The sequence below is a fragment of the Centropristis striata genome, chromosome 4 (assembly GCF_030273125.1).
Source record: "Centropristis striata isolate RG_2023a ecotype Rhode Island chromosome 4, C.striata_1.0, whole genome shotgun sequence".
Lineage (NCBI taxonomy): Eukaryota > Metazoa > Chordata > Actinopteri > Perciformes > Serranidae > Centropristis > Centropristis striata.
Window position 1 is genome coordinate 12,131,695 of NC_081520.1, and position 15,226 is coordinate 12,146,920.

General features: G+C 36.1%; 2 protein-coding genes and 1 long non-coding RNA gene across 3 annotated transcripts; all 3 read right to left on the bottom strand.

The window, feature by feature from the left end:
• Positions 1 to 3,888: 3,888 nt before the first annotated feature.
• On the bottom strand, positions 3,889 to 6,188 carry LOC131969593 (uncharacterized). Its single transcript, XR_009394133.1, has 3 exons — positions 5,829 to 6,188; positions 5,517 to 5,596; positions 3,889 to 4,702 (listed from the first exon to the last, which is right to left on the bottom strand). It is a non-coding gene; the product is annotated as an uncharacterized LOC131969593 (long non-coding RNA).
• A 2,052-nt stretch (positions 6,189 to 8,240) lies between these two features.
• LOC131969962 (odorant receptor 131-2-like) lies at positions 8,241 to 9,176 on the bottom strand. The gene has a single exon (XM_059331196.1). The coding sequence runs from the start codon at positions 9,174 to 9,176 to the stop codon at positions 8,241 to 8,243; it is 936 nt and encodes a 311-aa protein (XP_059187179.1).
• A 4,684-nt stretch (positions 9,177 to 13,860) lies between these two features.
• On the bottom strand, positions 13,861 to 14,796 carry LOC131969963 (odorant receptor 131-2-like). Its single transcript, XM_059331197.1, has one exon. It carries the CDS (start codon positions 14,794 to 14,796, stop codon positions 13,861 to 13,863), a length of 936 nt encoding a protein of 311 aa, XP_059187180.1.
• Positions 14,797 to 15,226: the final 430 nt, after the last annotated feature.

Consider the following 15,226-nt stretch of genomic DNA (forward strand, 5'->3'; position numbering starts at 1 on the left):
CACCATCCTAAATTACAGGTACAGCTTTGGGGTTACTATTGACCACTGCCACTTCACAAGTAGTCATATCTTCATCTTCATATCATGGCAGTGTTTTCGGTGCATATTATAGTGTTATGCTCCCATGGTGTTTTCCCTGTGGTGCTAAAAAACCCTTGCTGCTACTGCTGTTTGCAGAGTCCAAGACTCCATGTGCCATCTCACGCTCTTCTCTTTCTCTTCCTCTTCCTTCCAGTTTTTACACCCATAACTGAACTAACTATAATTTTTTTGCCAAAGTTGAAAGGTGCAGTCAGCCATATATTCATATTAACTGAGACAAAAAGGCATTTTTTATATATTCATTATATTTACATTATATAAACATACATTTCTGTCACAAATTGAAGGTACTAACTTATCAAAAAGATACACAGAGAAAATGAGGTTGCAGCTTAAAGTGCTGCAAGCAGAGCACAAATCTCTGTGTTGAGGGACATGCAAATGGCCACACAGCGCTCCAGGGTCAGAGTAACTGGTGTGACTGTAACAAAAAGCAAATGTCTTCTGCTGAGCTCACTGCAGTCTTCTGAGAGAGGGCTACACACGATGACCTTAAAGGCTTGAACATCCAAGAACAACATCAAATAAAACTTTGCACTCACTGCTTTCAAGAGTAGATCCTGTTTTGTTTTTTTCAAAACTACCCCCTCCCCCGAAGAGTGATTGTTGGGCAAGTTTTTAACGAGTGCAGGATTAAAAGCCAAATGTGATGTTTTTTGAAGATAGATAAAAAGATTAAAAAAATATGAAGTTAATGTAACTGACATCAGTACAGCTGGGTAAAAAAAAAAATGGATTTTGGATCGATTTCATTTAAATTTTGCAATATATTCTCGAGAAACAATGCCTTAATGCAATATGCAGTGATGGAATGGTGTAGTTCAAGTACACTTTCACTTTACTTTCAGTAAGGTTTTGTGGTATTGTAGACATTGTGTTGTGATGACGCGCTTGCTAGTCGCCGATTGGCTACTTTGCTTGAGTGACGCGAAGGGGCGGGCTCTTCTGCTGGCTCTTAAGAAGTGTACAAACATTTAGTTAGAACAAGCACTGTGTTGTATGTCAGAGACAGGTCAGTAAGGTTTTGTGGTATTTTCGTTCGAGTTTGTCTCGGTTTCATGCTGTTTTTTGGCCTTAGGGCTAATTGTAGACAAACCTCACCCACTCACTCTTCTTTCACCTTCGGCTCATGGAACTGCTAGAACTGCCACAAACCCTCCCGTCCACTACACTCTTGGAGTGAAAGACGTCTGGCTCCTCCGCTGCTGAAGGCCTCTGTGTCTCAAACCAGACTCTTCTCCTCTATAGTGCCCGGTGGTGGAATGAACTTCCAAACTCCATCAATCTATATATTGTCTTTGACATACTTTCTATGTGCTTTATCGTGTACTGTAACACAGAGTTCCTGAATCAAGGAAACAAAACAAAGTTTGAAGATATTCTAAAGCACACATCGAGTCATCAGAGTAAAACTTTGTGCATCTGGGGTGTTGGTTTGATGTAACTTTGCAACTGTTTGTTTAGCAATTAAATGGTTGATTTCTGTCATAGCCGTAGCTAACAGAGAGATATCTTAAGGGAATATAATGGTGATGTGGCCCTGTGGAGACATGGTTTGTTTTTCTCCATGTGGATTTAGACTTCAAACAGAACAGTGATGCTAATGAGCTGATTGTCACTATTCTCATAAGGCAAACAAACTCCTGTGAAACTCATTACCGGGGAAGGATAATTGGTTCATTAATTATTAAACAATGTGTTGATATTGGTGAAGATGGATGACACAACAGGTAAAAAAAAACATGAGAGGTCAGGGGACAAACGTTTTGTACAATTCATCCTCTGGGAACCATGAATGTCAACACTAAAGGTCACAGCAATCCATCAACAGTAATACAATTGTATTATAGATATTTTTGTTGAAAAAACAAACTCAAAATCGTGAATAGGGTCAGTAGGATTTATCATGACATGTAACTATAAACAAAAAATCTTAGAAAAACTCTTAGAATACATTGTATAGGGTGCATGTATGTCAGAACAATATTTAATGGTAATCCACCAAATATTCTTTAAGGTATTTCATTCTGGACCAAAGTGGCGACTGACTGACTAGCAGACCCACTGACAAACAAACTTTGCCATTCCTAGAACCATGTCACCAACATAGCTAAGCATTATACAGAATCTGAGAAGAAGGCTTAATCTTTGCTGGGTGACATTCACTGTACATGTATATAGCTAAACACAGACACACACGGATGTTATGACGTTTAAACACCGAAACCTTGGGTGTCCTGGTGGCCTACTGGTTCAATGCATTCTCATGAATGTACGGTGGCCCTGAGAGCTCACAGCACTGAAACTTAAGAAAACACATGCAAATACAAAAAACACAAGCAAATTGAGAAAACATCTTCATCACTTTGACAACACAAGCGCAGCATTTAGAAAACATGCTGCAAAGACACAACAAGATAAGAAAAATCACTGCAAATACCACAACACAACAGAAGTGTTTCCAGAGGACCCTTAAAAGTGATGCACACGTCTGGACATGCATGTGATATTATCACGTTATTTCAAGATAATGATAATTTCCTGTTATAACATGATATATAGCGATAGTCCGCCAGCCTTGGTTGGTAGCGGTTGGTCTCTCTCAACGGCAACCGAGTTTGGTCTTGGTCTTGCAAGTCCGCTAAAGTTAGCATGATATCGATCGCCAGCTAACGTAAGCACGCTATGATTGTCCGATAACGTTAGCATGCTATCGATCGGACGCTAACGTTAGCAAGCTTGATCGTTATTACGTGAAATTATCATTATCTTGAAATAACGTGATAATATCACAAGCGTGTCAAGACGTGTGCATCCCTTTTAAGTTTCCTCTGGAAACACTTCTGTTGTGTTGTGGTCTTTGTATCACTTTTTCTTATTTCGTTGTGTTGTGGTCTTTGTTTTCTTAATGCTGCGCTTGTGTTGTCAAATTGATGAAGATTTCTCAATTTGCTTGTGTTTTGTGTATTTGCATGTGTTTTCTTAAGTTGCAGCGCTGTGAGCTCTCAGGGCCACTGTATGAACCCATAGGAAAAATGTGTTGCTCATCTGTTGTTTAATCTCATCTCTTGAGATCAATTTAAGCCTCTCATATTCGTATCATTCTGTGATCATTTGTTTCTGAATTACTTCTCCTAAGGGTCCCTTAGGAGCAAGAGATAAGCTAAAAAGAGACAAGACATCACTGAGACAAAGGAGGTTGAGTTGAGAAAACCATTTGAGCAATATTTGAGAAGTGGGATAAACAGAGGAGATCTCAAAATTGTATGCCCCTGATCTCAATTATGTCTCAGTTATTTTAAAGGATAATTAAAGAGACTAACATGAGATGAATCTGAGACTTTCATGAGACAAATCTGAGAAGTATGAGCCTTAAAAGAGATCTCATCGTTGTCTATCCAATGTCTCATCCATGTCTTGATTATTTCTCTTAAATATGAGAATTATGAGTCATATTTGAGAACAAATTGAGCATACTCAATATTGAAAAGTTAAACACTTTTATTTGGGTTAAGGTTAGCAGCATTCACACTTAAAATTAAAAACTTTAAAATTAAAGCAAAATACAAAAATATAAAACAAATACAGCTGCTCTCAGGCTCATGTCACATTTTGTCAAAATACAAAAATATAAAACGTATTGTTTTTTCGTGAGCATGGTGTGTGTCCTGTTTAATGTATTGAAAATACAATGTATACAATACAAAAAAAACAATACATACTTAAGTATGTATTTTTTTTGTGTTGTTTTCAATACATACTTAAGTATGTTTTGGGTTTTTTTGTGTTATTTTCGGCGGGGGCTATTTTGGATTTTATGGATAACTGCCACTAGGGGGGCCACCCCAACTTGTATCCATGGATTTTTGAAAACCTTAGGCCCATATCTAACACCCTGCCAAAAAAAAAAAACTTTTCCAGAAGTGCCCAATCTTCATGAATTTTCATGTATTCCTTCCCAGCTATATCAGAAGACGTTTTATTTGAATTGCCTCCACTGTATTATTAGGGTGACTCAAATGATTATTAAAACAGTTCATGCTCTATTATGTGTTAAACTTCCCAAAACTCTTTTACTGAGCTTTGCTATGAATTTTGTCAAAAAAACTGTGTATTCAACTATATATCATCTACACTAAACAATGTAAAATTGTCCATTGCAAGCCAGTCCATTCTCCACCAACCTTAAAACTGCATAAATGAAAATAACACTCATGACAGAAGATCTAAGATTTTCACATGATTTTGTCAATTTTGTACATTTTAAAATACTATGTTGAAGTGTGACATAAAACTGTTATCCACAGAATAAGTGTCAAATATTCGGTAGGCCATTTCATCACCTGGTTTTAGTAAAGTCCATTCTCAATCAACCTTTACACTTTATGCATGAAAGTGACAGAGGAACCAACATTTTACCACAAAGAATCCACAAGGTATCAATGTTCAAAATGTACTTGATTTGCCAAAACATTCCCTCGTCAATTGCTGAGCTGTGACTCCATGCCGTCCACTTTCACAACGTTCGGAGCTCTCCTAGTGAAGGCCATTTTCAAGTCTTCATCCGTCAACTGGATAGTTGGGTATGGAGTGGCAGGAACTATTCAAAACCAGAAGAAAAAAAGACAAGCAAATCAGATTAACATGATAGCCTTTCCAATATAAAATGTAATTTTACACTATATAGAATAATAAGCACATTTATTATCTACCTTGCTTGACTTTTATTGAATATTCTGTCTTCCTTTAGACATTGTATGGCTGAAATTGTTGGTTCTGATTAGAATGTGACAGTTCTGATGTGGAGTTCAGGCCCCATAATGTAAGATTTTAAATATTATTGTGCACAAATGCACTTGATAAGCATTTAATGAGCATTTAAAAAAATATAGTTTTCAAATTCAGTTTATGGTAGTACCGAAGAAGTAATTTACTGGGCAATTGAATAATGGTTGAAAGCTAACAATTATATGGGACCATCCAGACAGTATTCAGCACAGCATAATTATCACTTTACTTACCTCTCACAGTATGTATGGAGTCATTATAGTAGCAAAATAGCTGCACATGCATACAAAATTCATAAATGCGCAATTCAATTTGTGAATGGTACAAGAATCTGCAAATGTGTACAACAGTTTGAGATGTACATTTGCAACCATTTGTAAAAATCTGATTACACACACAAAGATTGAGATATGCATTTGCAGATCTTTTGCTACTATAATGGGTTCAAACATGAAATGAAATATTTGAAGTGAATAAAGCATCCCTTTAATTTGAGATGTTTTGTTTTAAAATGTTTTTTAAAAACTTTTTTCTACCTACAATCTAAGGTTTCCTTAAATCAGGGGTCCTGTCAAGTATGTTTAGTGTTGTGAGGTGAACAAAAGATGCTTGCAGGATAGACATACCTTTCCAAGAGTAATAAAGCACTCAATGTTCTCCTTGAAGATGTGTGGCAAAAAGATGAGGGTTGCTCTGAAGTCGATATCTGCAAGACATAAGATATACTTAAAAAAAAACAGCATTTATTCTATTTCCAACATTTTTTCTGATTCAAAAGGAGAGGTACAGGTCAGCTGTAACTCTGTAAACTATGCATTTGGTCCACTGCAATTAGAATATGCTCAATTATTTAACCAGATTTATCTTAAGTAAATACAAGGCACATTTCAATGTCCTTAAGATTAGGCAGCATTATTTTTATTATTTAAAAACAGTACCTGGTAGATCCTCTGTGAGAGCCTCTTGCCTTGCTTCCAGGTAGAGTTTAGACAGTAGGGATTCCCCTCAAGCCAGATTGAGAACCTTTGATACAATACAATACAATACCTTAGACATGCAAAATTAAAATTCTACAACAGTTAGCATTTCCTGTTGATATATTTAGCGCAGCAATTTCAGAAACCACACCCCAAATACATATGTAAAGTACATTACCACTACTATTACCCCTTTCAGTTAATTGTTTATTATTGAGGTGAGCAATAAATCATGTCAATGTGGAACAGAGGCAGCAGATAACATTAAAAGTTTTGGGAGGCTGATTTCAAACAATGCGTTGGTTTTAGAGCGTGTTTTAAAGACAACTACACGTTTTAATCATAGACTGTATAAATAATATATATTAATATTATATTTAATATTATTAATTATATTAATATTTTAATAAGTGTAATTTTATTCATTTTCATTAATTTGTTGGCTTAAGCCCGAGAGCCGTGGGCAACATCGCCTCCTATACATGAAAAACATCTCAGGGTAGTTAAACAAGCACGAATATAGTTATATATAGAATAGAGAAAAAACTATTGAAAAATGCATTTGTAAACTGCTCCCGAGGCCACAAATGCCACTCTACATAAATGATTTATACATAGAAATGTAGGAAAATGTCTCCTTTCATTCATCTGCTGAAGCTGTCAGACTTATAGTTGTTGTTATATGTGAATATAACATTTGATACTGAATTTGAAAGTAGGGCTAGCCTGTGAGCTAACGTTTTTCTTTAGCTAAGAAAAGAAGTTACCCCAAGGCGCCATTTTACATTTAACCAACAGACCGCAGTTGTGTATAATGCTGATTTCACCCGAGTGAGAGAGGGAACATTTTTGGAGGAAATGCCTCCTTTTATAAATATATGTACCTTTTATATTATCCGACCATAGTTATTTAAGTTACTAAGTTATAAGCGTTAGCTGCGTTAGCAGGCGGGCTATGTAACCGTTTTGAATTAGCTAGCGGCTAACGTGAAAAACGTTAGCACTCAACATTTTGTCACAAAGGATACCAAATTGAGACATATTTGAAAGTTGCACAATATGTCTCATTTGTCTCTTAAGTGAGATCAAGAAAAGAGACAACTGTGAGAGAATTTAGAGAACTTGCACATTGCTCACCTTGAGACTTATTTCTCAGGACACAATTCCTAAAAATACCCAGGGATGTAGTGGAGGATTATACACTGGTATACAATGTATACCCTCCACTTTCCGGGCGTTACAGTACATCCACCTGTCAGCTAAAATGCCATTGGAATAAGTAGAAGTCCACTTCCTCCTCAGAACCTACCCATCTATCTTCAAACCACAATCCATATAGGCCTAATTACCTCCTTTTAGAAGTTTATTTGTCTATCAAGATTTTGGAAAAACTACTGACCTCACTTACATAGGCTTGAAAGCTGTATGTGAGTAGTTATCAAAAAGTCCCATTTCTAACAAGAAAGAGAGGAAGGTAAAGTTGTCACTTCTGTAGTGACGTTAAATCCAATTTGTTAAGTGTACTGAATTTTTATGGATGCAATGCTCTGAATTATCATTTGATATCAAAACAGTTCACAGACTATAACCCTGACAACATGTTCAAAGGTTAAACCATTTAAGAAATGTGGACAGGACATTTACGCTGTGGATTAAATTGTTCAACACATTGGCCCTTTTTCTGCAATTAGCTTTTTATTGAACAATATAACACACATGACAAACAAACACAAGCCACAACAGGATTCTAAAACTCTTGACATTGAAGATGTTTATATGTTCATGGTACACAAGCCCTTCTCACGTATGAAGGTACTAAAGGCATTCATCGGGTACAAACTCCACAATGAACTGGAATATTCAACAAGTAAAATCAATAAATATATTTTTATTCGTCACATGAAATTTCACAGGATGCAATTCCAGTGAAATGCAATCATGTAATTTCCTTCAATTGTCAAACATTTGTGCATAATGCTCCCCGTCAGATGTCCCCTCCTTTTTTCTTGTTTGAGACTTCTGCTCAGATCGGCACACAAAACAGAGATGGTTGAAGCTCAGATAGAAGTGGACACAGAGATGTTCTTGCTTCTCCATGTAATCGCTTTTTCTCCACTTTTCTGTCTGTGTTTACTCCACTCAATAAAAAACACGACAAATATTTCCAAAATAGACACGAGAACACAAATTCAGTGTTAATTTAGCAAAGCAGACGGAAAGGTGTGTCGAGAGGTCAGCCCCTTCTAGAATTAAAAAGTAATAAAATAAAGAAAATGTCCAATGTGTGAAGAATGTATGGATTAATGACTTGTTTTCGAAATAAAAGAATTTCAATACATAAGGTTCATTAATTTCTGTGACACAATCATAGTTTTATGACAAATCTAAAGCTTTGTTCTTGTACAAGCCACAAAGAACATAGTATTTCAGTGCAAGGAAAAACTTTCTATCCCTGAGACCATAAATGAGGGGACTCAAACATTTTGGGCCCAGATAAAATACAATGTAATTAGAGTACCTGACATTAATGTACAACATGAAATCAATTCTAAGCAAAGCAGCTTCTATGAACGGACACCACATACGGATGAGACAGAGCAGCAGCTGGAAACCATGAAGTATTACTGTTCTGAGCCCTTTCCATGTTGACTTTTTGTTCTCTCCTGATGCCACTTTGGCCACTTTGATTATTTCAACATAGGAGAATACAATGAGGATACACATAATCAGAAAGTAAAACTGATTTATAGCTGACCACATATGACTCTGCCATCTGTACAACATGACCATCTCCACTGAACACACCCTGTATTGTGTATACAAGCTAAGAGAGGCAGATGCAAAGAAAATGGACAGAAGAACTACACAGGGTAAAGAGCTGATGCAGTGAATGATGAGGATGCAGTGCATCGTGTTGCGAGTGGTGCACAACTCTCCATGACGCAAAGGCATGCAAATGGCCACGTATCGCTCCAGGGTCATTGCTACTAGAGTAACTGGGGTGACAAACGTGTACAAAGACGACAAAATATATACAACAACACACAACGACATTTGCATGGTAACCTGAAAGTAATCACAGATGAGTAAGATATTTGACTGAATCAAAATCAAACAATCAGACAGTAGTGTTACAGCAAATAACATGTAGCGCATGGTTTTGTAGAAGAAATCCTTCATAAAAAAGGTTGTGATCAGCATGAAGTTGATGCAAAGGAAAACTGCAACAAGTACCTGAACTAAAATTACCCTGTAATTAATGGTTCGCATTAAGGATTTCCCACCAACCACTGAATTATTATCAGCCATACTGTATATTTGTGACTAAATACAGTATTTGACACACAAAAACCCAACAGGCAGATCAATCTTTCTGTTTCCGAAACCTTCCCAGCAGTGACATGACATCATGTCTGAGACAAATGTTTTCTGCTGAGCTCTGTGCAGCCTTCTGAGAAAACCTTTATAGCTGTGAGTAGTACACAAGGAGAACATTTTAAGCTCCACAACACAGTGTTGTCATCACGACACACCAGTAATGCTCGTCATATTATAATCAATTAGATACACTGAGTGCTGGAAAAGCTTTTGATTGTTATCAGTAGTTGGGCCTCTATAATTCATTTTAGCTACTGTGCAACAGAACAGTAATTCACAAATATTCAACATTAAATAAACACACCTACAGTACAAAATGTCTGACAAGATACTTGGAAACACTTTAAGTATTAAGTACTTAGAACATAAGTACTTTCATAGATCTTTGCATGATATGTATCTTAAATCTTTGTTTTTTCTTTTCTTTTGTCACATTAGGAATGAGTTTTTCACTGATGTAGACCTGAAGGACTTGTGCTGAGCATGTTTTCAATCCTTTTGATTTAAACAGATCTGATGGTTTTACTGACTCTACTGATCCATACTCAAATTGTCTTAAATTGACCATGTGTAAATATTATAATGTCCAACAATGTAAAAGTTTATATGAGGGTTTCTCAAATTCATCTTTTTCTACAACCTTTAATTTGGCATTGCACTTATGCTTTCCAATGGTACAATCAAAAAAGACACTTGCTGAAATACACAAAAAACCTTGGTATACATCCGGCCTCCATAAATCCTCAACAACCAAAAATAAGTTATATAAGAGGTTTCTTACCACTCCTACACCTTTGAATTCAACAAAGTACAAAATATATAGAAACACATGTAGTTATAAGTTCTAATATTATGATATTAGGTCTACATGGAAGGTTATCAATCAACTTATGAACAAACAAAAGTCTTCTGCTCCTCATCCTTCAGAGTTCAATGAGGGTGGTGTAACATTTACTGATCGATGTCATTTCTTGTAAATGTAAGATTTTTTTTTGCACAAATGGGTGTCTTTTTGTCAAAGAACATCAAACCTTCAAACAGAAACCCATTGGATTACATAATGGGTAACTTCCCCCCCTTTTACAGTTTGAAAATATGGACTCAGCAGAGGTGATGGAAATTATTGGCAAACTGAAACCATCTGCTCCGGGCCATGACGACATTTGTGCTCCGTTGATTAAATCTGTGTCCTCATCTATTGTAGAACCATTAACGTATATTTTTAATCTATCGTTGCAGATGGGATGTGTGCCTAAGGATCTAAAAAATTGCTAAAGTTGTCCCCCTTCATAAAACTGGGGATACAGGATCATTTAATAACTATCGACCAATTTCTGTTTTTACCATGTTTTTCAAAAAATGTAGAAAAACTGGTACAAAAAAGAATGTTATCTCATCTAAAGAAACACAGCATTTCACACGAGCACCAATATGGTTTCCGGGAAAATCACTCTACAGATATGGCCCTCTTACAACTGGTAGAAAAAATCTATACAGCCATAAATAACAATAAATATGCTTTGGGTATATTTTTAGATTTATCGAAAGCCTTTGATTCTGCTGACCACACTATTTTACTTTCCAAGTTATATTGTTATGGTTTCCATAATTATTCATATATTTGGCTTGTCAATTATGTTTCAAATTGAGAACAATTTGTTTATGTTAATGGTTGTAGTTCTTCCAGATCCCACTTAACATATGGTGTCCCTCAGGGTTCCATACTCGGTCCATTATTGTTCCTTGTTTACATTAATGACCTTGCAACTGTTTCTTCCACTATGCTACCAATATTTTTTGCTGATGATACTAATTTGATTTTGACACACAGTCACTTTGATTCTTTAATTAGTGAAGCCAATTCTGGCATTATTACATTTTCTGAATGATTCCAGATAGATAAGTCAACATTACATGTAAAAAAAATAATTTTATTATATTTGCAGGAAAAAATATATATATATATTGTAAATCCAGTGCTAAAATCACTATTGGGGATAACGATATTACCCAGATTTCCTCTACCAAATTTTTAGGGGTATTATTTGATGAGAGGTTGTCATGGTCGGAGCATATTAAACTTGTCAATAACAAAGTATTGAAATCTATTGGTATCATCAGAAAGAAAATGTGGTTTCATATCTCAGAATGCTCTAAATATACTGTATTATAGTTTAATTTATCCACATCTCAGTTATTTTAATATTGTTTGGGCCAGCACTTGTCCTTCTAATTTACAGAAATGATTAATCACACGAAAGAAATTTGTTAGATTAGCCACCTTCTCTAATTATTTGTCTCCATCTGCCCCTCTGTTTAAGAAACTTCATATATTGTCAGTCTACGATATTAATATACTTCAATCATGCATATTTATTTATGAATATATTCATCTTTCCCACTTGCTGCCCAAATATTTTCACGAATTCTTTACAGTTAACTCTCAGGTCCATTCTTACAACACAAGACACACTGATAAACTTCATCTTCCTTTTTGCCACACAACACATACTCAGATTTATTTTGCTTACAGAGGCTCCATACTTTGGAATTCTCATATTCATGTAGTTAAATTATCTTCATCCCTCAATCATTTTAAGTTAAGACCGAAAACTTACCTGTTATATCAAGACTCCTAATAGTTTCTTTTCCAGTATAGTTGTCAGTGGATCATTATCTCTTATACAGGCTCATACACTACATTTATACACACCCATGTTTTTATTTCAGACTTTTTTGTGTGTGTGCTATGAAATGGTACTTTTATTGCTTTTGGGAGGTGTTTTTATAAGCCCATAAAGGGTTTTAACCTCTCCTGCACTTACTATTCTGGTTTCATTTCTGTTTTTTTGTAATTGTCTTTTCTTATGGAGCAAATAAATTAATGCAATACTAATAGAAAAAAATCTTTGTTATGCCTCAGTGGTGGTGGCAGCCATTGCTGGAGGCATCATGACGTTTGGTTGTCCATCAATTTGTCTGTCCATCCCATTGACGTGAATGCAGTGGCGGGCGGTGCATTTCACAATTAGGCCTTCAGTGATGTCCAACTTAGTCAATAAATACCTTTCATTATGCCAGCATTTATAACACCAGGACTGGAGAGTAGTTAGAAACACACTTAAGCACTACTAGGCATTGCATCACCTCAGTTGTGTACAAAATGGGCTATTATCCGTCGCATCAGCAATTAAAACATATCTGGTATGCTACTGTCAAAACTTAAAAATAAAAGGGTCTTTAAAATTATCTTTCCAAAAAGTTTTATTAAATGAGTCCACAAAGAATATGCAAGCTTTTTAAGCGGGTGTGACTCTGTTGATCTGCATAGCACTGCCGTGGCTCAAACTAGTAAGTATCCATATCCAATCACAGGACGCGTAAATGTCACATTCAACGTGAGGCCAGCTAGAGGGCCTTACTGACACAACTCGTGATCTGATTGGCTATCGCAACTATCTATCAACTGTATTTGCCCGTTCACTTACAGTGCACAGATGCCCACATTGTTGATTCTGAAGGCCCGGGCAGATTTCATACAGCCTGGCAACATAAGATAGCTGAATTCTGATTGGATAAAAACTCTAACCTAAAAACAACAGCACTGGAAGGAGCATAATATGACTTGAAGAGAATATAAATACTTTTAGATATTTAGGGAAAGAAAATTAAAAATTAAATTAACCTTTATCATAATTATGATCATGATTTCTGGTTATGTTAGGCCAGCAGAGAAGGCCTTGCTGGCCCTGACGGCCCACCACTGCCTGAATGCAATATCTATGGAATGCGTGGAAGGCATTAGTCAGGGTAAAATAACGCCAAGCTTTTGGGCGCCACTTGTTCTGGTCCATGACTCAACCATGAATCAACCCATTAAACTATTGCAGGTGGATACTACGGTGACTGATATGGAAACTGAAACAAGCACAAGTGAAATTTGTTTATTAGGGAGCAATCACTAGAATCTAAAGGGATAATTTTAAAAACGGTTCAAATATGGAACCGATTTTCGATATTCAACCCTATCCATAATGGTACCCTAAATAGAAATACAATGGTCTTAAAGTACTCCATCAGGAGGACAAGTTCAAAATGTGTCTTCAGTGAAAGTACAGAAGTGTTATCAGCAAAATATAGTATAGTACTAGTAGTATAGTGAGTGTCAGAAGTAAATACAGTCATTATACAGGCCTGTCGTATTCAAGTCCCAGGTTGGGCCTATCATTGTTTTTATTAGTAATGTATATTATAGATAGCTTGTATTTTTATTGCATGTTTTTCTTCAATAATCAGAATCCTCGTATTATTTGGCCTATGCATGCACCAAGAGTGAAACAAACTTTTGCTGCACAACAGTGCTGACAGTGTGTGGCCTGTACAGTCACAGACTTCTGATAGTTAACTTTAAAATGTCATGAGGGGATATTACACTGATAGTCTTGTTTTTCATCATCAGAAAATGTTTTCTTCAAGGTAATGATGATGAAAAAGTCCAATGTATGAACAATGTAGAAATTAAACTGAGTGCATTTTTATTCGTTAATTACTTGTTTTTTAAATGACAGAATTTCAATAAATAAGCTTAATTAATTTCTGTGACACAATCATAGTTTTATGACAAATCTAAAGCTTTGTTCTTGTACAAGCCACAAAGAACATAGTATTTCAGTGCAAGGAAAAACTTTCTATCCCTGAGACCATAAATGAGGGGACTCAAACATTTTGGGCCCAGATAAAATACAATGTAATTAGAGTACCTGACATTAATGTACAACATCAAATCAATTCTAAAGAAAGCAGCTTCTATGAACGGACACCACAGCTGGATGAGACAGAGCAGCAGCTGGAAACCATGAAGTATTACTGTTCTGAGCCCTTTCCATGTTGACTTTTTGTTCTCTCCTGATGCCGTTTTGGCCACTTTAATTATTTCAACATAGGAGAATACAATGAGGATACACATAATCAGAAAGTAAAACTGATTTATAGCTGAATACATATGACTCTGCCATCTGTACAACATGAACATCTCCACTGAACACACCCTGTATTGTGTATACAAGCTAAGAGAGGCAGATGCGAAGAAGATGGACAGAAGAACTACACAGGGTAAAGAGCTGATGCAGTGAATGATGAGGATGCAGTGCATCGTGTTGCGAGTGGTGCACAACTCTCCATGACGCAAAGGCATGCAAATGGCCACGTAACGCTCCAGGCTCATTGCTGTCAGAGTAACTGGGGTGACAAACGTGTACAAAGATGACAAAATATATACAACAACACACAACGACATTTGCATGGTAAACTGAAAGTAATCACAGATGAGTAAGATATTTGATAGAATCAAAATCAAACAATCAGACAGTAGTGTTACAGCAAATAAGATGTAGCGCATGGTTTTGTAGAAGAAATCCTTCATAAAAAAGGTTGTGATCAGCATGAAGTTGATGCAAAGGAAAACTGCAACAAGAACCTGAACTAAAATTACCCTGTAATTAATGGTTCGCATTAAGGATTTCCCACCAACCACTGAATTATTATCAGCCATAATGTATACTTGTGACTAAATACAGTATTTGACACACAAAAACCCAACAGGCAGATCGATCTTTCTGTTTCTGAAACCTTCCCTGCAGTGACATGACATCATGTCTGAGACAAATATTTTCTGCTGAGCTCTGTGCAGCCTTCTGAGAAAACCTTTATAGCTGTGAGTAGTACACAAGGAGAACATGTTAAGCTCCACAACACAGTGTTGTCATCACGACACACCAGTAGTGCTAGTCATATTATATTCAATTAGATACACTGAGTGCTGGAAAAGTTTTTGATTGTTATCAGTAGTTGGGCTTCTATAATTCATTTTAGCTACTGGGCAACAGAACAGTAATTCACAAATATTCAACATTAAATAAACACACCTACAGTACAAAATGTCTGACAAGATACTTGGAAACACTTTAAGTATTAAGTACTTA

Coding starts and splice junctions, on each gene's coding strand:
- LOC131969963 (XM_059331197.1), bottom strand. CDS start 14,796: ATGGCTGATAATAATTCAGTGGTTGGTGGGAAATCCTTAATGCGAACC.
- LOC131969962 (XM_059331196.1), bottom strand. CDS start 9,176: ATGGCTGATAATAATTCAGTGGTTGGTGGGAAATCCTTAATGCGAACC.